Source organism: Schistocerca serialis, chromosome 2 (assembly GCF_023864345.2).
Source record: "Schistocerca serialis cubense isolate TAMUIC-IGC-003099 chromosome 2, iqSchSeri2.2, whole genome shotgun sequence".
Lineage (NCBI taxonomy): Eukaryota > Metazoa > Arthropoda > Insecta > Orthoptera > Acrididae > Schistocerca > Schistocerca serialis.
The window spans coordinates 1,141,441,535-1,141,466,543 of NC_064639.1; the positions used below are offsets into that span (position 1 = coordinate 1,141,441,535).

Consider the following 25,009-nt stretch of genomic DNA (forward strand, 5'->3'; position numbering starts at 1 on the left):
ATTTGCTTAGACTTCGGATGAGTGCCACTCTCAACACGGTGCTTAACCACTGGTGAAATACAGATTATCGAACATCTTCATCAATGTCGCTACTACCCCACGAGATGTACCCTTGACGACCTAAGAGTTGACAAGGAAGAAGCGTTGGAGGTAGCCCAATATTGGACTAAAAAACTGCTAAGAAATTTTCCGGACACGAAGAATGGAAACTAAAGTTTACATCTGAGACTATGTGATCAGAGAAATATGTAGCAGCGCTCATAGTTATTTTCAACTATTTGTGTGCTGTCACGGACTCCATTTTGGCCACATTAATCGAACAGTCAAAAATTCCTTAATATTTATATTAAGCGTACTGCAGGACTGTTCGTTTCCTTACATTGAGAGTAAACTGCCCTACTTTGTATTACGCTTTCGTTTCCCAAAGACGTGATTAGTCATTACTGCCACACTTTCTTACAAAGATCTTCGGCATATGCAACAAGTATAAGATGGCTACGAACACTAATGGCAAGCTTCATCGCATTTCCCTGTACTATTTTTCCCTTTATTGTTATTTTTATTCTCTTGTCCCACACAGCAGAATGTAGGCTGTCAACAGTAATTCATAGGTTCTTCAGTCAGAAAGATTTAAAAAACTATAAAAGTGACTTAAAGACACTGACAGGTGTTGAATTACAAGAGTTATGAGCTCAACAACCTATTACTATCATGAAATGTTCTGTGAATGTAAAACCCTGTTTTCTAATGATATATTCCGCTAATGTTGCAGGATTTTGCGAAAGTGTGGAAGAAGGAATGGATAAGAAATAGGATTTGTTATTTTTATGATGAAAGTGAGAAGTACATAATGAGTATTCTTGCTGGCGAGTGATTTGGAACTAATGAGAAACTGAAGCGTTGCGGATATTGGCACATAAAGAAGCTGTTGGAAAGGAAGAAGAGTAGGTAGAAGAGTGTCCCTGATCCAGAGAGGAAAATAGGAATTTTGTTGGAGATTGAATGATAAGTAGATCTCTAAGTGTATTTCATAGTCATGAAGTGGTTCACGGGGAGATAGTTAAAGTTTCATTGGTATAGGATGCGGAGGGTGTGTACGTGTAAGGTTGGGAGCATAGCAGATTATTATATTTCCATCAGGAATGACACTATTGTGTAGGTGGTGTGCAGTTTCCTGGCAGATTTTAATTTCCCTGCGACGCTTCCTAAAGTATTTCAGTGTCTATACGTGACCCCTCTCCGTTGCCTAGCCCAACCTTCCAAACTGTTGTTCAATGTCCCAGCGCTACATACCCGTTGTACACCTTGTATAACAATCCATAATGCATAATTCTACGTGGTCCGTGACCGACGATGGAGCACGCTACAATGGCTCCATGAATAGAGACAAAGGCATATGCATCCGTTGCAAAAGGCATTATCGGAATTCCCATTTGTCTCGGATACCAGTGATGGCCACATTCATAACAAGTGCGTTGATACATTTCCCTCTGCATTTTAATGTGGTTTACTCAGCATCTCAGTATTAGAAGGCGTCTAGACAGAAGAATTCCGTCTAGACAGAAAAGTAAGAGAAAGTAGCGGAAGAAAAGTTATGGCCAAAGCATAGGCAAGGAACTGCCAAAACCGACGAGAAGGGACAAATTAGTATAATATGAAGTAAGGCTTCCAGAGTATTTGACTTGCGAACCCCCCCCCCTCTCCCCACCCACCCCCCGAAGAGAATCGGAGGGAATGATCACAGAGCCGACTAAGATGCTGATAATTGATGGGACAGGATGAAGAGGGCAGGGGAACTGCGATTGACTTGGTCAACCGTAGTGATACAACATAGAATGGATGGCTTCCTACATCTAACCTGTTTATCCACAGAAACCAACTGGAATTAGGTAAACTCTAAACTAACGACAAACAAAACAGAATTCAAATAGATCTGCGGCCTATCAGCACTGTTGATTAATTAGTGTATCGAAGATGCAACGAGGAAGAAAAAGGCTGACGAGAAACCATTTCTGACTGGAAGGAAACTCAGAATGAGTGATTGAAGAACAGTCTACAGTAATAGTGCTCCCACTTGCTTCAACAAGTGAAGTTCACCATCCGAAACGACTGCAAGCAAATAAACTGAATGAACATACAGAGACATATTGTTGCACCACATACTGAGGCCCATACATTTTTGTAGCACCGATATCGAAGGTAAAAGTTTCTTAAGACTGTAGAGCCACGCGTCGCTCTACAAAGGAAGGAAGGAAGTCTGGCCTTAATGTCCCGTGGACATCGAGGTCAGCAGAGACGGAGCACAAGCTCCGACTATGTTAAGGATGGGGAGGTAAATCGACTGTGCCCTTTCAAGGGAACCGTACCGATATCTGTCTGAAGCGATTTAGGGAAATCACAGAAGAACTAAACCTTGATGGCCGGATGGCGGTTAACCATCATCCTGTGTGCTAACCACAGAGACGCCTCGCTCGGTGTCGCTGTGCAAAAAGCTATAAAAGCGTTTGAAACGAGATATGTTAAAATACACTGATGAGTTACAACATCATGATTAACTGCTTGGAACCAAATGCAGAAGCGATTTTGCGTGGCATGGCTTCGACAAGACCTCGGTAGGTTTCTGAAGGTATGAAGGACCAGATGTCTACGCACAGGACACGCAGTCCGATAAATTAGGGACCAGTGGTTTCTGAGCGCGGAGATGGTGCCCTGTATGGCCCGAGATGAGTTCCATCATGGTTCACATCAGAAGAATATGGCGGCCAAGACATCAGGGTAAGTTGGCTATCATGCTCCTCAAATCAACGAAGCACAATTCTCCGCTTGTAACGCGGACAGAAAGATAGTATCAGCGTTGGGTAAGAGACCAAGCATGAAGAGATGGAGGTGGTCAGCAATAATGACCACGTAGTCCAGAGCTTTAGTAGTGCCTTCGATTACCACCGCTGGTCTCATAGGAGTTCAGATGAGTCTCCCCAGGAGCATAATACTGCCTCCCTCCTCACTCCCCCTCCCTATGCCTGTGTTCGTGGGGCGAACATATAGATTTTTAGCTCCATTTTATATCTAGAATCACTCCATGAATTTTATGCACTCAGTTCAAGTTGGGGACATACACACTGTGGTGACAAAAGTCATGGGACACCCCCTAATATCTTACCGGACCTTCGTTTGCCCGGGGTAGTGCAGCAGATCTACGTCGTATGGACTCAACAAGTCGTTGTTGGAAGTCCCCTGCAGAAATATTGAGCCATGCTGCTCTATAGCCATCCACAATTGTGAAAGTGCTGCTACTGCAAGAACTGAGATGTGTCAAAATGTTCGGTGGGTTTCATGTCCGCAGATGTGGGTGGCAAATCATCCGCTCATATTGTCGACAATATTCTTCAAACCAATAGTGAACAATTGTGGCCCTGTGACATGGTGCATTGTCACCCATAAAAATTCTACTGTTGAATGACTGCAGGTGGTCTGCAAGCAGCCGAACATAACTGTTTCCAGTCAACTATCGCTTCAGTTAGAGCAGAAGACCCAGTCTGTTCCATGCCAACACGGGTCACAACCTCATGGAACCACCACCTTGCGCAGTGCCTTTTTGACAACTTGGCTCCAGGGCTTCGTGAGGTCTGTGCCGCACTCGAACTCTACCATCATCTCCTACCAACTAAAATTGGGACTAATCTGATCAGGCCACGGTTCCCCAGTAGTCTATGGTCCAACCGATATGGTCAAGAGCCCCGGAGAGTCACTGTAAGTGATGCCGTGCTGTTAGCAAAGGCACTCGCGTCGGTTGTCTGCTGCCATAGCCCATTAACGGCGCATTTGGACGCATTGTGCTAACAGATACTTCCGTCGTAGGTTCCACATTGATTCCTGTGGCTACTTCACGCAGTGTTGCTTGTCTGTTAGCAGTAAAACCTCTGGGTTGTCAATTGTATGATATCGGCCATTGCGTTGGCCGTAGGGAGAGGTAAGCTATGTATGTCGTATTCTCGGCACACCATTGATACTACAGATCTCGGAATACTAAATTCCCGAACGATTTCCGAAATGAAACGCCCGATGCGTCTGGCTCCAACTATCATTCTGCGGTCTATGTCTGTTAATTCCCGTCGTGTGGCCATAATCAAGTCGAACACCTTTTCACATGAGCCAAGGGAGTACAAATGAGAGATGCACCAATGGGCTGCTCTTTTATACGAGGGCTGTCCAGAAAGTAAGTCCCGAGTGATCGTGAAATGGAAACCACAGTAAAAATCAGCAATGTTTTATTTGTAACAATTAGCTAAACCTTCCAGCTACTTCTCTATGTAATCGCTGTGCTGACTTGGACGTTTGTCGTGCGTTGTACCAACTTTCCCATACCCTCATCAAGAAGGCAGCCCCCAGTGCTTTTCGCCAATTCTCTACGCTGGCCTACAGCTCGTTGTCAATGCCAAAATGTAGTCTTCAAAGCCAGCGGTTCATGTGAACAGAGACGAAACTCAACGGGAGACAATTACGGGTTGTATTGTGGGTAATCAAACATTTCCAATTGAAAACGGTGCAGGAGTATCTTCATTGCCCCTGCAGAATGTGGCTGACAATTGTCTTGAAGAAGAAACTGCACGACAGTTATGTAATACTGGCTGCATAGCTTCAGGCGAAATTTCTCACCAGGCCCTCGTACTTGCCGGGAGACACTATTTTCTAGACATCTTTACTCGCTCACTGTGAGGTCAGAAATGAGAAGAGCGACGTGATGGTATCTTGGGTCATACCAGAGACACTGCCCAACACGTATTCGCAAAGCTTTATCGGATTTTCATAGTAGTTTCCATTTCGCGACCGATCGGAACTTACTTTATGGACACCCCTCGTACCTTGCGTACACGATACTACGGTCTTCTGTATATTTGCATGTTGCTATCCCATGACTTTGGTCACCTCACAGTAAAGAAGTGAGGATTGTCGAGGGACGGCTCGTGCTCACCTGACGCTGTCGTCGTCTGAGAAGTCGGCCTCCGGGGTGGGGTTGCTGAAGCCGCTGTCGTTGCTACTGTGCAGGCTGCTGGTGTTGGTGGCGCCCATGCGGAAGGTGGGCGGCAGCGGGGGCGGCGGCACGCGCCGCGGGACGGGCGCCGGCGGCAGCGGGGGCGGCGGGCCCGCTCGGCCCCCCGCCAGCATCCCGCCCCCGCCCGTCGGCGTCTGCAGCACACACATGCTCTGTTTCAGCTACGCGCCGATGGAGCCTGCAGCTTTGTTAACTTGAACATAGGAAGATCACGTAAACGGCAAGGATAAAGGGAGTCAAGCTAAAACCAGACATAGAAAAAAAAGTGAATAGTTTGTAAGCGTATTCTACTACAGCTGTCTGTACCGCATGCGGATATCGATACCCGCCACTCTGGTGAGCACAGCGTGCGACTGAAGGAGAGCGGTGGCTTTTCTTTAGCGTTGTGTCATCATGCAGTGTTGGTGCAGCCGCTACTGAACGCCATTTACAGTAAATATGTCGAAGTAATTAGAAGTCTTGCCACGGCAGTTGCGTATTTACCGGTTCAGTGTTGGTGATTTATACGAGACTGAGCCGCATTGGGTATCCAAGTGGTCTCAGGTGTCTTGCCACGGTTGGCGCCGCTCTCCCCGTCGGAGGTCCGAGTCCTCCCTTGGGCCTGTATATGTTTGTGTGTGTGTGTTGTTCTTAGCGTAAGTTAGGCTAAGTTAGATTAAGTAGTGTGTAATCCGAGGGATCGATGACCTCAGCAGTTTGATTCCTTAGTAACGTAAAACACACACACACACACACACACACACACACACACACACACATCGATATTGATGACTCCAAAATTGTGTGTCGTGTCGCGAGAACAACAATGAACCATTGGAGCAATTACGGAACAAATATTGTGTACAGAACAATTATTCGGGTGAACATTAAAAGTGGTGGAGAGAGAGTCATGTAGGCACTTCCGAAATTCCCATTACAAACTTCTACTACCTGAAGTGGAGCGTAAGTGCATTATATTTTAAATAGGAACCAATGCCCGGACACGTAGCGCTTCCGTTCTGCGACGGTTTCAGTTCAAATGTTTAACTCATCCACTTCTGCTTGAGGAATTGAATTAAACGTAACACAGTGCAGTAATCAGGTAATAATTCGAAAGAAAAGGTAAAGAAATATCTTAAGTACTTTGTATTAACACTTTAACATTACGTGTTCACAGTACCCAAAAAAAAAAAAAAAAAAAAGACAGAGATCGAACATACAGAACAGTACCTATGCCTTACAGCAGCAGGTCGATGTGACGACCTCCAATTTCGTTACAAACACTATTCCTACGAGACATGTTCTGGTACACGCTCTTCATCCCACTTGGTGTCTCTTCAGTTTTTAGTACAGCAGCCACAATAAGGGACAGCAGATCTTCCTGTGTTTCTACAGGAGTCACGTAATTTCAACTTTGCAGACGTTAAGTGACATTACATGATCGTCTGACGTACTACACGTCGTCCTGTCTGCCGTACTCCATACAAGAACCAGCAACTCTGAGAATTTTCTCTTTCCCTCAGCGTACGTGTATGCGTTACACATCTGAATTGAAACCGTCGTGGAAAGGAAACGGTACGTTTCCGGGCATGAGTTCCTGTTCAAAATTTTATGTAATAACTCCCTTTCTACATGTCCTAGAAGACTGTGACGGGATTTTCCGAACACACTGTATAGTCGGTTTGACAAAAATCACTAACGTAGACTCTTTCATTCGGATATTGTATCGCTAAAACATCAAACACATGCGTCACAATCGGACTCCCGTGCTCTCGTGAGAAAAGCTATTGATGCCACGAGAAAGGCTTAATGCGAACTGCAAGAACTTTGTCAATCGTCTAGATTGATTGCAACGTACTTGAACTGTTGGTTTTATGTGTTTGTGGTCCAAACATTTCAACTGAGTGATTAATGGGTTAGATAGAGCAGCAATCAGTCGTAGAATTAAGTTGCTTTAATATGACGTTTATAGTCACAACGCAGATCAGATTTCGACCTGTGTCAGGTCACTATCAATGCAGTGCGGAGTTGTAGCAGTTGTTCGTGCTCAAGTGAATGCTTACATAGTTCGCCCATTAATGTAAGCATTCACTTGAGCACGAACAACTGCTACAACTCCGCACTGCATTGATAGTGACCTGACACAGGTCGAAATCTGATCTGCGTTGTGACTATAAATGTCATATTAAAGCAACTTAATTCTACGACTGATTGCTGCTCTATCTAACCCAATATAACCACAGTCGTTGCGTGCACCCACCCCATGGAGGGCAACCTGATGAGTGATTAATGTTTCGCAACTACAATGTAACATATTAGGTGGCTGAAGTGCCAATAAATTGTTACGTCGGTTATTTAATTAGGTAGTTGTGAACGGTGCAGCCCAAATTTGGTTGACTATTTTTGAACAACACAGTCACTGCAATATGGTACTTATCTGCCGGTACTGAGCAGGGAATTTTCAGGCAAAATGTCCTCCCCTGCACGGGAATTACATAATGCGTGTACGAGTACAGGTTGTGACACAGGAACGACGACATATAGAAGTTTAGGTCTCGCTGTGAATCGTGCACGGGGAAAAAAAAGTGGTGAAGGCGACCGCTCGCGCAAAGTGGGAAGACCGGGTTTGACTACCGGTCCGACACAAATTTCCATTGTCGTCATTCCCTTATGCAGCTGATGGTTATTCGTATTCGCAACTGTAAATACATTTCATGTAGAGCTACTACAGCTTTGCAATGAATAATATAGGATAATAGTCATCATCAGCAGGACAACAAGAAAATAATATTTCACAGTGTGGTGGAGGACATCTGCCTGGAGCTGAGATGTGGCCTCAAACAAGGAAGTTAAGGGAAAAATGATAACTGTGGAAGTGGACTATATGAGAAGATTGTTTCTTGAAGTTTTCCCGGTGGCTAGAATATTCCGTCATTTTTCTGGAGTGCTTCCCAGTTATGATTAACTCTTGTACCCATATTTTGACTGACAGCGTATCAACCATTCTCAAGGTGAGTCTCTCGTAAGATTCGTAAAGTACTTTGCTCAGTGGAATAAATGCCAATGCGTTGCCATCAACAAAATTTTGCGCTTCTAAGAGTAAAAGAAAACAAGCTTGATGTCTGCGAATCCACATTGCTTACGAAGTATTTGGCTGGTTATATGGATGGCATAAGTTGAAATTCCAGGCAGTAGAGACCTATAGCAGTATTTCCTTTGAGAGCTCAAACGTGAAATGAGGTATTTCCATGACTTGTCGAGCTGAAAATCCTCGTCTCGGTTGAGCAGGATGTCTGCTAAATGTATTTTCACAGATTCCTTAACCACAGAGTCCCAGTAGGATGAGGATATGGCCAGTATCTTAATTCTCCGGAAATCCATGGAATGGCCGCGGAAATACAATTTCCAACCATTGCAGATTTGGTGGGCTGTAGTAGGCGAGTGAATCGCTGGTGTTAAATGCAATATCTTTCTACGGTGCTTATTGTTTGTCCAATGTATCGTTTACCACTGGCCATTCCATGTGTTACGGGAAAGTTTAAGCACTGGTGGCGGCCTCATTCTACTGGTATAGAAGTGGTCAAGGAAGCTCTGGAAATACCAGTAGGAAACCCGCTCAACCGAGACGAGAGATTCCACCTCAAAAAATCGGACTCACCACTCATATCACGTCTGCGATGTCAAAGGAAATACTGTTCTTTGTTTACAGTGCCTGGTATCCCAACAAATGCCATCCATAATAATGAGCCAAATACTTCGTAAGCATTGTGGATTCGCTGAGTCTGCGGTTGCTTTGTTTTATTCTTAGAGGCGTAAAGTTTTATCTATAACCGAAGCTCTTGTTACCAACAGTGTAATCATTGACTCATGGGCGTTTTCTCCACAGTGTAAAGTACTTCAAAAATCTTACAAGCCACGCACCTTGAGAATGGCCGAAAGGCTGCCAGCCGAAATTCCGGAGAAGAGTTAATAAGATCACGGATGCACTCCCGAAAAATGATGCAGTATATGGGAATATGCTGCTGTTAACGACGTAAGATATGACAAGAAACGAGGAGGTTTGAAGGCGAAGGGAAATAACGTGCCCCGTAACAAAAGCCTTGGAGGATAAAGCGCTTCAGTTATACGGGACGTACAGAAGACGACCCAACCGTAGAAAGCTTTTAAACTGGGAGCCGCCCGGAAGGATAAAATTGGAGAATTACATACAGGAAGCAATGAAAAATAGAATTCTAGGGCTAGATGACCGGTTCCCTAGGGGGAAAACCCTAAGAGGAACAGGAAGAAGAGAAGGAATACAGAAAAGAATATAAAGACCACAAAGGAACGTATTCCGAAACGACTGTTACTGTGTATCCCTACAAGAAGAAAGAGCACTGTTGGACCCAAGACAAAAGGCATGGATGAAAGAATAGCAAAGTAGGACCTGATCTAATGTTCGAGGGAGAAGGATAAGAGGAAAAGAAGACCCTGCAAGACAATACATCTTGGCCGATCTTATTCTTACAGGCCCATATCGTTAACGTCGATTTGCAGCTGGATTTTGAAACATATATTGTGTTCGAACATTGTGAATTACCTCCAAGCAAATGGTCTATTGACACATTCAGTATGGGTTAGAAAATATCGTTCCTGTGAAACTCAACTAACTCTTTGTTCACATAAACTGTTGAGTGCTATTGACAAGGGATTTCAGATCGATTCCGTACTTCTGGATTTCCGGAAGGCCTTTGACACTATACCACACAAGCGGCTCGTAGTAAAATTGCGTGCTTTTGGAATATCGTCTCAGTTATGTGATTGGATTTGTGATTTCCTGTCAAAGAGATCACAGTTCGTAATAATTGACGGACAGTCATCGAGTAAAACAGAAGTGATTTCTGGCGTTCCCCAAAGTAGTGTTACAGCACCTTTGCTGTTCCTAATCTATATAAACGATTTGGGAGACAATCTGAGGAACCGTCTTCGGTTGTTTGCAGATGACGCTGTCGTTTATAGACTAATAAACCCATCATAAGATCAAAACGATTTAGAAAAAATATCTGAATGGTGAAAAAAGTGGCAGTTGACCCTAAATAACGAAAAGTGTGAGGTCATTTACATGAGTGCTAAAAGGATCTCGTTAAAGTTCGGTTACACGATAAGTCAGTCTAATCTAAAAGCCGTAATTCAACTAAATACCTAGGTATTACAATTACGAACAACTTAAATTGGAAGGAACACATAGAAAATGTTGTGGAGAAGGCTAACCAAAGATTCCGTTTTATTGGCGGGAGACTTAGAAAATGCAACAGGCCTACACTACCCTTGTCCGTCCTCTTTTAGAACACTGCTGCGCGGTGTGGGATCCTTACCAGATAGGACTGACGGAGTACATCGAAAAAGTTCAAAGAAGTTCAGCACGTTTTCTATTATCGCGAAATATGGGACGGAGTGTCACAGAAATGATACAGGATTTGGGCTGGACATCATTAAAAGAAAGGCGCTTTTCGCTGTGACGGAATCTTCTCACGAAATTCCAGTCACCAACTTTCTGCTCCGAATGCGAAAGTATTTTGTTGACACAGAACTACATAGGGAGGAACGATAGCCACGATAAAATAAGGGAAATCATGGCTCGTACGGAAAGATACAGGTGTTGATTCTTTCCGCGCGCTGTTCGAGACTGGAATAGTAGAGAATTGTGGAGGTGGTTCGATGAACCCTCTGCCAGGAACTTAAATGTGATTTGCAGAGTATTCATGTAGATCCAGATGTAGATGTAGATCCTAGCCCGCACGATGGTCACATGACGGTACAGGATGTAAGCGACATCCCCAGAACAGGGATGTGTAGGGAGCAGGTGGCAGGTGGCAGGTGTCGGTTGGGGTGCCCCAGGAAGCGCAGGCGCTGACCTGCAGTGGGGGCCGGCTCCTGGCAGGCGGCAGCGAAGCGTGTGCGGGCGGCACGCAGCGTCCCGTCAGCAGGGGCAGGCTGCGCGGCCCGCCCCCCACGCCTCCACCTCCGCCCCCGCCGCCCCCGCCGCCGCTGACGGAGCTGCCGGTGGGCGAGCCGGGCGTCGTGGCGCTGGCGGACGAGGATCCGGCGCCGCTGCTGCCGCTGCCGCCGCTGCTCACGCTCTGGCCGTCCGGCGGCCGCCCGTGCGTCGGCGACCTGCCACACGCAGGAGCCCAGGTCAGCACAGCAACGACACAAACCTCGTACATTCGGCACACATTAAATGAAAAGCGACTCCGTGTAGCTCCACATCGACCACACTCTTCAAAAAGTGAATAACTAACTGCTTAAATACGTTACTACAATACTTATATACATGTTAGCTACCTTCAACAAGTAAACGTTCTAAGTCAAAAGCAACATGAGTAAAAGCTCAAATAATTCCTTATTTACTGTCACTGGTTTGAACCTTCCAGTCACTTTGCAGCGGTGTACCGTAGGTCTGTAGAAGACCCTAGCGGTCCAAAAGATTGGGAAAGGGCACAGCTCATCCCCGTTTTCAAGAAGGGACGTCGAACAGATGTGCAGAACTATAGACCTATATCTCTAACGTCGATCGGTTGTAGAGTTTTGGAACACGTATTATCTTTCAGTACAATGGCTTTTCTGGAGACTAGAAATCTACTCTGTAGGAATCAGCATGGGTTTCGAAAAAGACGATCGTGTGAAAACCAGCTCGCACTATTCGTCCACTAGACTCAGAGGGCCATGGACACGGGTTCCCATGTAGATGCCGTGTTTCTTGACTTCTGCAAGGCGTTCGATGCAGTTCCCCACAGTCGCTTAATGAACAAGGTAAGAGCATATAGACTATCAGACCAATTGTATGATTGGATTGAAGAGTTCCTAGATAACAGAGCGCAGCATGTCATTCTCAATGGAGAGAAGTCTTCCGAAGGAAGTGATGTCATTCTCAATGGAGAGAAGTCTTCTGAAGCAAGTGATTTCAGGTGCGCTGCAGGGGAGTGTCGCAGGACCGTTGCTATTCACATTATATGTAAACGACCTTGTGGATGACATCGGAAGTTCACTGAAGCTTTTTGAGGATGATGCTGTAGTATATCGAGAGGTTGTAACAACGGAAAATTGTACTGAAATGCAGGAGGATCTGCAACGAATTGACGCATGGTGCAGGGAATGGAAATTGAATCTCAATGTAGACAAGTGTAATGTACTGCGAATACATAGATAGAAAGAAAGATCCTTTATAATTTATCTACAATATAGCAGGTCAGCAAATGGAAGCAGTTAATTCCATAAATTATCTGGGAGTAGGCATTAGGAGTGATTTAAAATGGAATGATCACATAAAGTTGATCGTCGGTTAAGCAGATGCCAGACTGAGATTCATTGGAACAATCGTAAGGAAATGCAATCCGAAAACAAAGGAAGTAGGTTACAGTACGCTTGTTCCCCCACTGCTTGAATATTGCTCACCAGTGTGGCATCCGTACCAGATAGGGTTGATAGAAGAGATAGAGAAGATACAACGGATAGCAGCGCGCTTCGTTACAGGATCATTTAGTGATCGCGAAAGCGTTACGGAGATGAAAGATAAACTCCAGCATAAGACTCTGCAGGAGTGAACGGACTTTTTTTAAAGTTTCGAGAACATACCTTCACCGAGGAGTCAAGCAATATATTGCTCTCTCCTACGTATATCTCGCGAAGAGACCATGCGGATAAAATCAGAGAGATTAGAGCCCACACAGAGGCATACTGACAATCTTTCTTTCCATGAACAATACGAGACTGGAATAGAAGGGAGAACCAATAGAGGTACTCAAAGTACCCTCCACCACACACCGTCAGGTGGCTTGCGGAGTATGGATGTAGATGTAGATGTAGAACTGCAATATATTTACTGAAAGATATACTGGGTGACTCCGTCATGATGTTACAAACTTTCAGGGAGGAAACAGAAGAGGAAATAAGTCTGTTTGAGATACGGAAACAACCGAGACGAAAGTTACAAGCGAAAATCGTTCTGATGCCTCTGACGGTGGAATATGTGTACCGGTGCTATTGTCGCAAAGGCTTTAGGGTAGGTTACCAACCAGGCATACAGTCTTTACAACTCAAGGAAAGTGTCCAATAACATATGACTATAAGTGCGACACAAGTAGTCTTGAAGCAGAGCGTACACTGACGCTAAACAAGTCAACAAGCAGCGAAGCGCCCTCGGTAGGGTAGGTAGCTTTCAAAGTAGGTATACAGGGGCTCTAAAATACATACCTTAAGGCCTATGAGAACTTGTTCGTCTTCGGTACTGTGAAACACATCAGTGTAGTGAAAAAGTGCCCATAGCTCGTAAGGAATGCGTTTTTTAGCCCATGTTTACTAGAGACATTTATCTTGTTTTGGTCTACAGTACCTCGTTAAAAAATATGGGAACCAAAGAGCTTGTAGTATAAGAGAAGTACCGAAGACGAAGAAGTGCTCATAGCTCCTAAAGTATTCGTTTTAAAGCCCATATTTAATAGAGTATTTATCTTTGTGTGGTCCGTATTATCGCGTCTGAAAATTTCTCATCCTTCAGTCATAGCGGCCAGAGCACATTTACATGTACTACTCTGTCACAGGTATGGCAGTGATTTTCGGTTATAGCTTCCGACTTGGTCAATTGTGCACCAGTTTCCCTTACCTCAAATTGATTCATTTACCTTTTCCATCATCTCTGAAAGTTTGTAACATCATCATTGAATCACTCCGTACGCAATCAGCTGTTACGTAAATTGTACTGACACGGGACCAAAAGCCGTTTTAACATCTTGCATTCTGATGTTTTCAAAATAGTTCCCTTAATGATGACTTCCACACACAAACATCGGTATTGATAGCAGTGCCATATGGTATGCATAACCGATCACAAAGCAGGATGATAAAACATTATGTACAGCGCCAGAAGGTGGTCATATAGACCTGAACACCACATTGCAATAAAGTTCACACCGCAGATGATATGTCTTTAATTAAACTTTGTACAATGTTTCGTACCATCACGAACTGACAAGAGGGATTTCACTTTATTCCACAGTAATAAGATTTCCAAGTAGATTGTTGTAAATAACGTTATAGGCGGATAGCTCAAGAACATGGAAATCGGCAGTAAATATTATGAAAAATCCTGCTTCTCTTCGTGGTTTTGAAATACAGTTTTCGATTACCTGGGTCACATCGAGCGAGGTGGCGCAGTGGCTAGCACACTGGACTCGTATTCGGGAGGACGACAGCCATGCTAACTCAGCCATGCTAACTTAGGTTTTCGGTGATTTCCCTAAATCGCTTCAGGCATATGCCAGGATGGTTAGTTTGAAAGGGCACGGCCGACTTCCTTCCGCATCCTTCCCTAATCCGATGAGACCGATGACCTCGCTGTTTGGTCTCCTTCACCAAATCAACCCAACCCAAGCCGCGTCAATGTAAAATCGAGGTTGCATGGATAACCAAGAAAAACTAGCTCTTAGCGTAAACTACTATATAACGACCAGAACGATTTTTTCACTCTCGAATGGAGTGTGTGCTGGTATGAAACTTTCTGGTGGGTTAAAACTGTACCCCGGATCCAGACTCTTACCCAGAACCTTTGCCTTTCCACTACTCCCTATTCACTATATTTGCAGAACATGCTACATGCCATATCTGAATGACCACTACATTACTTACGCTTTACTTGTTGGAAGCTGACACTTCCTTACAAAATTACACTTCGAAGCGACACTGTACTTCTTATATTTTGCTTTTAGTTAATGTTCGGAATATGATCGTTTAATTTCTCCTTTTTCTGTTTTCCATTTCCTTTTTTCCTGATGCTTCACCAAACAAAAGCGCTGGCAGGTCAATAGACACACAAACAAACACAAACATACACACAAAATTCAAGCTTTCGCAACAAACGGTTGCTTCATCAGGAAAGAGGGAAGGAGAGGGAAAGACGAAAGGATGTGGGTTTTACGGGAGAGGGTAAGGAGTCATTCCAATCCCGGGAGCGGAAAGACTTACCTTAGGGGGAAAAAAGGACAGGTATACACTCGCGCACACACACACACATATATCCATCCGCATATACACAGACACAAGCAGGGGTGGGTGAGGGCAATGGATTGTTCAGTTTGGAACTGGTATAGGGACTGATGGAAATAAGGGTTGCAGTCAGAGATGGGAACTTTTAGTGTGAGGCCTTTGGGGGTAATGCCAAATGTCAGACAAGCCTGAGAAAATAAAATATGGGAATGTAATCTGGCTAGAGCGAAGGCATGTTTGCGGAGGGAATGTAAATAAAACTTAATGGGGTCGTTGTGGGGGTGTTGTGAGGGTGACATGGCATTAGATGGTGGAAAGTGTAACATGAGGCTGAAATGAAAATGAAAATAAAAATAAAAATATATGGGGAGAGATAAAGGTGAACTAAAAAGCAACTGGAGATCTGGTGTGAAAAAAGGCGAAAAAGTGTTGGTTAGAGCTGAGCTATGTTGATCCTGTGGTGAACTTGGGTTGGTAGACAACGATGTGCATAAAGGTTAGGTGGTTGTGTTGCCGCCAAAACACGTTAAAGGGTGGAGAAATTCGGGAAAATTTCGAAGAAACTACGTGTAAATGTATTAAAGGGAATGGTTTTGTGGTGGCAGATTATGAATATGCGGCTAACAATTGTCTGACGAAGAAATAATGACGTTAAAACCTGTGGGAAGCGGCTAAAAATGATCAGTGATGTGAGAAAAACGGAAATGGAAATAAAGCAAAAGTTATTAGAACTAGCCGAAATGGTAGTTTAATAGGTGAAAGGAACTGTTTGTGAACTAGAACCGGTGGATTTTATAGCAGCGGTAGTGTTGAAAGCGGAAAAAAATATTTTTTTCGTTATGGTTGGGAAGTGGGTTACGTATTATTACGTATTATTGAGTATATATCGGCGGGATAAAATTGTACAGTAGATTACGGTAAAAAGGAGAAGGTGATTACAAAGTGAAACTACTGGCAAAAAACAAAAAGAGAAAATAAGACGACAGAAAAGATTTCGAAATGAAACAGTGACAATAACAAACGTAATTGTTGGGTTCAAATTAATGATATTAATATAATAGAGGGAAACATTCCACGTGGGAAAAATATATCTAAAAACAAGGATGATGAGACTTACCAAACAAAAGCGCTGGCAGGTCGATAGACACACAAACAAACACAAAAATACATACAAAATTCAGGCTTTTGCAACAAACGGTTGCTTCATAGTATGAAAGCTTTCACGACCGGATGACATATCTTCTGGTAAACCTTTCGGGATGTAAGGTCGTGGTCCATGAAACTCTTCAGCTCCTAACTTTCTACGATATATAAGTCGCTCTCAGACATCCGACCCGTCAGTCGGCAAGACTCACCGGAGGAGAAACACCCCTCTGAAGATGTCCAGCGCAGCTCTGGACGAAACGTTACGAGCCGAAGAGTTTGATGGACCACGACCTTACATCCCGGAAGGTTTACCAGAAGAAACGGTTGCTTCATCAGGAAAGAGGGAAGGAGAAGGAAAGACGAAAGGATGTGGGTTTTAAGGGAGAGGGTAAGGAGTCATTCCAATCCCGGGAGCGGAAAGACTTACCTTAGGGGGAAAAAAGGACAGGTATACACTCGCACACACACACATATCCATCCTGCTTGTGTCTGTGTACGTGCGGATGGATATGTGTGTGTGTGTGCAAGTGTATACCTGTCCTTTTTTCCTCCTAAGGTCTTTCCGCTCCCGGTATTGGAATGACTCCTTACCCTCTACCCTTAAAACCCACATCCTTTCGTCTTTCCCTCTCCTTCCCTCTTTCCTGATGAGGCAACAGTTTGTTGCGAAAGCTTGAATTTTGTGTGTATGTTTGTGTTTGTTTGTGTGTCTATCAACCTGCCAGCGCTTTTGTTTGGTAAGTCTCATCATCTTTGTTTTTAGATATATTTTTCCCACGTGGAATGTTTTCCTCCCTCTCTCTCTCTCTCTCTCTCTCTCTCTCTCTATATATATATATATATATATATATATATATATATATATATTAATACTGGCCATTAAAATTGCTACACCAAGAAGAATGCAGATGATAAACCGATATTCATTGGAGAAATACACTCCTGGAAATTGAAATAAGAACACCGTGAATTCATTGTCCCAGGAAGGGGAAACTTTATTGACACATTCCTGGGGTCAGATACATCACATGATCACACTGACAGAACCACAGGCACATAGACACAGGCAACAGAACATGCACAATGTCGGCACTAGTACAGTGTATATCCACCTTTCGCAGCAATGCTGGCTGCTATTCTCCCATGGAGACGATCGTAGAGATGCTGGATGTAGTCCTGTGGAACGGCTTGCCATGCCATTTCCACCTGGCGCCTCAGTTGGACCAGCGTTCGTGCTGGACGTGCAGACCGCGTGAGACGACGCTTCATCTAGTCCCAAACATGCTCAATGGGGGACAGATCCGGAGATCTTGCTGGCCAGGGGAGTTGACTTACACCTTCTAGAGCACGTTGGGTGGCACGGGATACATGCGGACGTGCATTGTCCTGTTGGAACAGCAAGTTCCCTTGCCGGTCTAGGAATGGTAGAACGATGGGTTCGATGACGGTTTGGATGTACCGTGCACTATTCAGTGTCCCCTCGACGATCACCAGTGGTGTACGGCCAGTGTAGGAGATCGCTCCCCACACCATGATGCCGGGTGTTGGCCCTGTGTGCCTCGGTCGTATGCAGTCCTGATTGTGGCGCTCACCTGCACGGCGCCAAACACGCATACGACCATCATTGGCACCAAGGCAGAAGCGACTCTCATCGCTGAAGACGACACGTCTCCATTCGTCCCTCCATTCACGCCTGTCGCGACACCACTGGAGGGGGGCTGCACGATGTTGGGGCGTGAGCAGAAGACAGCCTAACGGTGTGCGGGACCGTAGCCCAGCTTCATGGAGACGGTTGCGAATGGTCCTCGCCGATACCCCAGGAGCAACAGTGTCCCTAATTTGCTGGGAAGTGGCGGTGCGGTCCCCTACGGCACTACGTAGGATCCTACAGTCTTGGCGTGCATCCGTGCGTCGCTGCGGTCCGGTCCCAGGTCGACGGGCACGTGCACCTTCCGCCGACCACTGGCGACAACATCGATGTACTGTGGAGACCTCACGCCCCACGTGTTGAGCAATTCGGCGGTACGTCCACCCGGCCTCCCGCATGCCCACTATACGCCCTCGCTCAAAGTCCGTCAACTGCACATACGGTTCACGTCCACGCTGTCGCGGCATGCTACCAGTGTTAAAGACTGCGATGGAGCTCCGTATGCCATGGCAAACTGGCTGACACTGACGGCGGCGGTGCACAAATGCTGCGCAGCTAGCGCCATTCGACGGCCAACACCGCGGTTCCTGGTGTGTCCGCTGTGCCGTGCGTGTGATCATTGCTTGTACAGCCCTCTCGCAGTGTCCGGAGCAAGTATGGTGGGTCTGACACACCGGTGTCAATGTGTTCTTTTTTCCATTTCCAGGAGTGTATATTATACTAGAACTGCCATGTGTTTACATTTTCACTCAGTTTGGTGCATAGATCCTGAGAAATCAGTACCCAGAACAACCACCTCTGGCCGTAAAAATCAAATGTGTTTGAAATCTTATGGGACTTAACTGCTAAGGTCATCAGTGCCGCCGGCCGAAGTGGCCGTGCGGTTAAAGGCGCTGCAGTCTGGAACCGCAAGACCGCTACGGTCGCAGGTTCGAATCCTGCCTCGGGCATGGATGTGTGTGATGTCCTTAGGTTAGTTAGGTTTAACTAGTTCTAAGTTCTAGGGGACTAATGACCTCAGCAGTTGAGTCCCATAGTGCTCAGAGCCATTTGAACCATCATCAGTGCCTAAGCTTACACACTACTTAACCTAAATTATCCTAAGGACAAACACACACACCCATGCTCTGGTCGTAATAACGGCCTTGATACGCCTGGGCACTGAGTCAAAGAGAGCTTGGATGGCGTGTACAGGTACAGCTGCGCATGCAGGTTCATCACAATACCACAGTTCATCAAGCGTAGTGACTGGCGTATTGCGACGAGCCAGTTGCTCGGCCACCATTGACCAGACGTATTCAATTGGTGAGAGATCTGGAGAATGTGCTCACCAGGGCAGCAGTCGAACATTTTCTGTATCCAGAAAGGGCCGTACAGGACCTGCAACACGCGGTCGTGCATTATCCTGCTGAAATGTATGGTTTCGCAGGGATCGAATGAAGGGTAGAGCCATTGGTCGTAACACATCTGAAATGTAACGTCCACTATTCAAAGTGCCGTCAATGCGAACAAGAGGTGACCGAGACGTGTAACCAATGGCACCCCACACCATCACGACGGGTGATACGCCAGTATGCCGATGACGAATACACGCTTCCAATGTGCGTTCACCGCGATGTCGCCAAATTCCTATTATAGAGACTCGGATATGGTTCCACATCACCTTCCTGTAGTGAAGCACAACTCTAAACGAAAATATTTGTTCTACTTATAACATAACACAATGTTTTTAATTTTCTCTAAAATCGCTGAATTACCCACGTAAAGTCCGCAAACGGGATTATCCTGGATGATCAAGAACTTATTGTACGTGGGCTGTTCCGAAAGTAAGATCCTGGTCGCGAAATGGAAACCACTGTGAAAACCAAAAGTATTTTATTTGCAACAGTTAGCTACACCTTCCGGCTACTTCTCTCCGTGTGTTCCAAAATGTTGTCCTTACAAGCAGTCGTTCCTGTGAGCCGAGATGAAAATCAGAGAGAGCCACGCCCGCGCTATGTGGTGGGCGATCAAAAGCTGCAGGAGCTTCTTCGTTGCCCCTGCAGTGTGCCGCCGAGAATTATCATGAAGAAGGAACTTCATGACAGTTACATTATATGGGCTCATGAAATCATGCGATATCTTACGGCAGGCGCCAACACTTGGTGGGAGACACTATTTTCTGGATATATTTATATGCTCACTGTGCGCTGAGAAGTTTTGAGACACAACTGGAGAGGGCGACATGACGCGTTCGGCGGGTATACTACAGACACTGCCCAACACGTCTGTGCAAAGCTTTGGGTCCGATCGGACCTTACTTTCCGAATAGCCCTCGTATGACCTTTTTCAAATACTTACGAGCTGTAGACAACCATCTGCACCCAAATCCTTACATGTTGTGGGGGGTCTACCTGCACAAAACACCAACAGTTTTTGATGGATAATTACGATGTTGTTGTTGATGATGAATGTGATTTTGATGACGATTAGGATGCTAAACTGCAACATCATCAGCGCCCTTATACAAGGTGAACGGAAACGACTGTAGTTCGGTTGAAAGAACAATAAAATCTGGAAGCATATGGGAGAAACGTACAAACACAATGAACAGGATTCAAAATACAATACTGACTTGATATAAAGGCCAAAAATAATTCGAGTTACGGATAAGAGTAACGATGAGTATCTGTTGATCAAATCCGTTATAAGTTGCAGGATAAATACAGGGTCTGATTACTGCGAGTACCTGACAACTTATTAATAATTCGGAGCCCAACTATTCTGAAACACGCTAAAATGTCGCTCTAAGTATTTTGGAAGAAGGCTAGACAACACGCAAAATCTTGAATCCCGTATCACTACCGCCTCATTGTAATTCACAAAAATGAGCGTGTAAACGATACAAACGATCCCTCAGCTGGGTGTATCTGCCCAACACCAAGAAGCGTACTTTCCGGATTGGTGCAGATAGATTTCTTGACACGACATCCTCTCAATTCTTCCCATGTCCTGAGAGTAGCAAACAATTCTGTGTAGTAGGAAACAACTCAGGGAGTCCTAGTCTGAGGCTGCTTCCAAAGAATACGACTGAGAAGAATTTCTCCTACTTGAATTCAATAAACACAAAAAATGTGGTTGACGATTTAAAACCATGTAAAGTTTATTTAAAAGAAATTAACTTAAGATACAGCCCATCATACTGCCAATCAATGTGTATTGTGCTGCTATGTTCACACACATGAGACCTCAGCTTGCCCCTTACCCTTCACCACAGCTTTGAGGCTACTGGTAAGTTCATCTGATCGAGTGGAATGTGGATGCGTTAAGGGTGATGAATATCGCTAAATGGTGCCCACCGGGCTGAAGTTGAACCCTTTATTTCTAGATCTGTCTCTAGAACTCATTATTCAAGTCAAGGCTATTACTAATCATCATTGATTCACTAGTATCAGTATCTACTGTTTCCTTCGTAGGAGGCCATCATACAGAACTCTCCACTTATTGATTCAATGAAACTATTTTCAGCCTCAGGCGTTGAGAATAAAATATAATAAAGCTGAGTTGTTGCTCTCCCAGAGGTCGTTGATGAACTTCAACTGTTTTCTAAAATTAGTGAAAATTATTCTGCTTCTGTGAAAGAGGTGGTACGCGCAACACGGAATACACTGCATCGCTCGTATAATGATTCTGGGTGTAATGTGTACGACGAAATGGCTGTTTGCTGAAATGACAGAGCGAAATTTATGAACAGCGTTCCTGTACTTATTTCCCTTTATTATTTATTGTCTGTCGTATCTTGGGGAGAATTATTTATTTCTTTTGTTTGGAATACGCTATACACGGACAAAATGGAGGAATCAGTAACAATAAGAAAGAAAGGATTTTTATTTTTTTTGTCATGGTTAGTGGCACTGAAGAATTTCCCCCGTTTGCCAAAGATAGGAAAGAGAAATCGGCCGTAGCCGTATGAGTTATAGACAGATACGGCCCGACCCCAGAACTTTAAAAAAGAGACGCAGCCCTGCGCGTGTGACTTATTACGGCGGTAAAGGAGGCGCGACAGCCAAGGGGGCGTGCTGCTCGTGCTAGTCTAGATTCACGAGGCGGCAGCCAGAGAGTCGTAGTGTTCGCTAGTAGATGGCGGGAGATTTGAGTCACCTAGATAAGCAGGCGACAGATTTCAGATTGTCGACTGGCGGAAACTGTAGCACGAGAATACCACGGCCGCAGGAATGCGAGTTCAACTGTTGGTGTGTATTGTGTACATAGTTCCGCGTAGTCAGCGCGTGCACAACTTTCCCACTAAAGCGCGCCCCGCTAAGCACAACAGCGCAGGCGCAGCGCTCGTCCGTCTCGCACTACGAGATGGCGCTGCCATAGAGACGGACCAAATTCTGCTTCCGCCGATCTGCGTATTAATATGTAACGCAGCCAATGAGATTGCTGCTAACGTAGAACATTTTCTCCTCGCGGATCACACTCGCGTAGTGATACATGAACGCACGAGGTATTAAAATGAGTGTACAGACCTCCAATTAGTCAGTCTGCATTTGTCTGCACCAGTCTGTACCAGTCTGCATTTGTCTGCACCAGTCTATATTCAAGTTTCAGTCTGCGCATAATAAGATTACCATATTCCTGTACGTAGCCATGAAGATAAATGTATAGACACTTTTGTCAAGTATCAGAGATATATGTGAGAATAAGATCAACGTACCAATACCAAAGGAACTTCAGATTGTAAATTGTAAATAGCATCCAGAACCAAGTTAAGTAATTTTTATGCTTGTTATTTTAATAAATGTGTGTGAAAATTAATCAAGTTCTGTTTAAAGTTGGTCACCGTCAATCTGATACTCTAAGCGTGCAAGTGGCATTTCTATCGTCTGACCTAACGCCAGAAGATAAACACGCCACGATAAGACCACGAGACATATTGCCGACACTCGCCTACTTCGTTAGAGCGACAAGTCAAATAATCTGATGGTGTGTGTACCGAAGGTCTTACAGTACGCACACCACAGTGTGGCACGTGATCTGGAAAAACCCGGCGGCGTTCAGCCATTGGAGCCATTTCCCTGGCGGAAGTAAAAGACTACTTGTTGTTGTGGTCTTCAGTCCTGAGACTGGTTTGATGCAGCTCTCCATGCTACTCTATCCTGTGCAAGCTTCTTCATCTCCCAGTACCTACTGCAACCTACATCCTTCTGAATCTGCTTAGTGTATTCATCTCTTGGTCTCCCTCTACGATTTTTACCCTCCACGCTGCCCTCCAATGCTAAATTTGTGATCCCTTGTTGCCTCAAAACATGTCCTACTAACCGATATCTTCTTCTAGTCAAGTTGTGCCACAAACTTCTCTTCTCTCCAATCCTAATCAATACCTCCTCATTACTTACGTGATCTACCCATCTTATCTTCAGCATTCTTCTGTAGCACCACATTTCGAAAGCTTCTATTCTCTTCTTGTCCACACTAGTTATCGTACATGTTTCACTTCCATACATGGCTACGCTCCATACAAATACCTTCAGAAACGACTTCCTGACACTTAAATCTATACTCGATGTTAACAAATTTCTCTTCTTCAGAAACGATTTCCTTGCCATTGCCAGTCTACATTTTATATCCTCTCTACTTCGACCATCATCAGTTATTTTACTCCCTAAATAGCAAAACTCCTTTACTACTTTAAGTGTCTCATTTACTAATCCAATTCCCTCAGCATCACCCGATTTAATTTGACTACATTCCATTATCCTCGTTTTGTTTTTGTTGATGTTCATCTTATATCCTCCTTTCAAGACACTGTCCATTCCGTTCAACTGCTCTTCCAAGTCCTTTGCTGTCTCTGTCAGAATTACAATGTCATCGGCGAACCTCAAAGTTTTTACTTCTTCTCCATAAATTTTAATACCTACTCCGAATTTTTCTTTTGCTTCCTTTACTGCTTGCTCAATATACAGATTGAATACCATCGGGGAGAGGCTACAACCCTGTCTCACTCCTTTCCCAACCACTGCTTCCCTTTCATGCCCCTCGACTCTTATAACTGCCATCTGGTTTCTGTACAAATTGTAAATACCCTTTCGCTCCCTGTAGTTTACCCCTGCCACCTTCAGAATTTGAAAGAGAGTATTCCAGTTAACATTGTCAAAAGCTTTCTCTAAGTCTACAAATGCTAGAAACGTAGGTTGGCCTTTCCTTAATCTTTCTTCTAAGATAAGTCGTAAGGTTAGTATTGCCTCACGTGTTCCAACTTTTGTACGGAATCCAAACTGATCTTCCCCGAGGTCCGCTTCTACCAGTTTTTCCATTCGTCTGTAAAGAATTCGCCTTAGTATTTTGCAGCTGTGACTTATTAAACTGATAGTTCGATAATTTTCACATCTGTCAACACCTGATTTCTTTGGGATTGGAATTATTATATTCTTCTTGAAGTCTGAGGGTATTTCGCCTGTCTCATAGATTCTGCTCACCAGATGGTAGAGTTTTGTCATGACTGGCTCTCCCAAGGCCATCAGTAGTTCTAATGGAATGTTGTCTACTCCCGGGGCCTTGTTTCGACTCAGGTCTTTCAGTGCTCTGTCAAACTCTTCACGCAGTATCTTATCTCCCATTTCGTCTTCATCTACATTCTCTTCCATTTCCATAATATTGTCCTCAAGTACTTCGCCCTTGTATAAACCCTCTATATACTCCTTCCACCTTTCTGCCTTCCCTTCTTTGCTTAGAACTGGGTTGCCATCTGAGCTCTTGATATTCATACAAGTGGTTCTCTTCTCTCCAAAGATCTCTTTAATTTTCCTGTAGGCAGTATCTATCTTACCCCTAGTGAGACAAGCCTCTACATCTTTACATTTGCCCTCTAGCCATCCCTGCTTAGCCAATTTGCACTTCCTGTCGATCTCCTTTTTGCCTGCTTCATTTACTGCATTTTTATATTTTCTCCTTTCATCAATTAAATTCAATATTTCTTCTGTTGCCCAAAGATTTCTATTAGCTCTCGTCTTTTTACCTACTTGATCGTCTGCTGCCTTCACTACTTCATCCCTCAGAGCTACCCATTCTTCTTTAACTGTATTTCTTTCCCCCATTCCTGTCAATTGTTCCCTTATGCTCTCCCTGAAACTCTCTACAACCTCTGGTTCTTTCAGTTTATCCAGGTCCCATCTCCTTAA

At 44.6% G+C, this 25,009-nt stretch overlaps 1 protein-coding gene across 1 annotated transcript in view; it reads right to left on the reverse strand.

The window, feature by feature from the left end:
- LOC126456672 (brain-specific angiogenesis inhibitor 1-associated protein 2) overlaps positions 1–25,009 on the reverse strand; it is a 628,716-nt gene that overhangs the window by 19,198 nt on the left and 584,509 nt on the right. Inside the window, exons 11-12 of the mRNA XM_050092414.1 lie at positions 11,083–11,185; positions 4,973–5,187 (exon numbers count right to left, since the gene is read on the reverse strand). Coding sequence (XP_049948371.1) covers positions 4,973–5,187; positions 11,083–11,185 — 318 coding nt within the window. The remainder of the gene's footprint in view (positions 1–4,972; positions 5,188–11,082; positions 11,186–25,009) is intronic.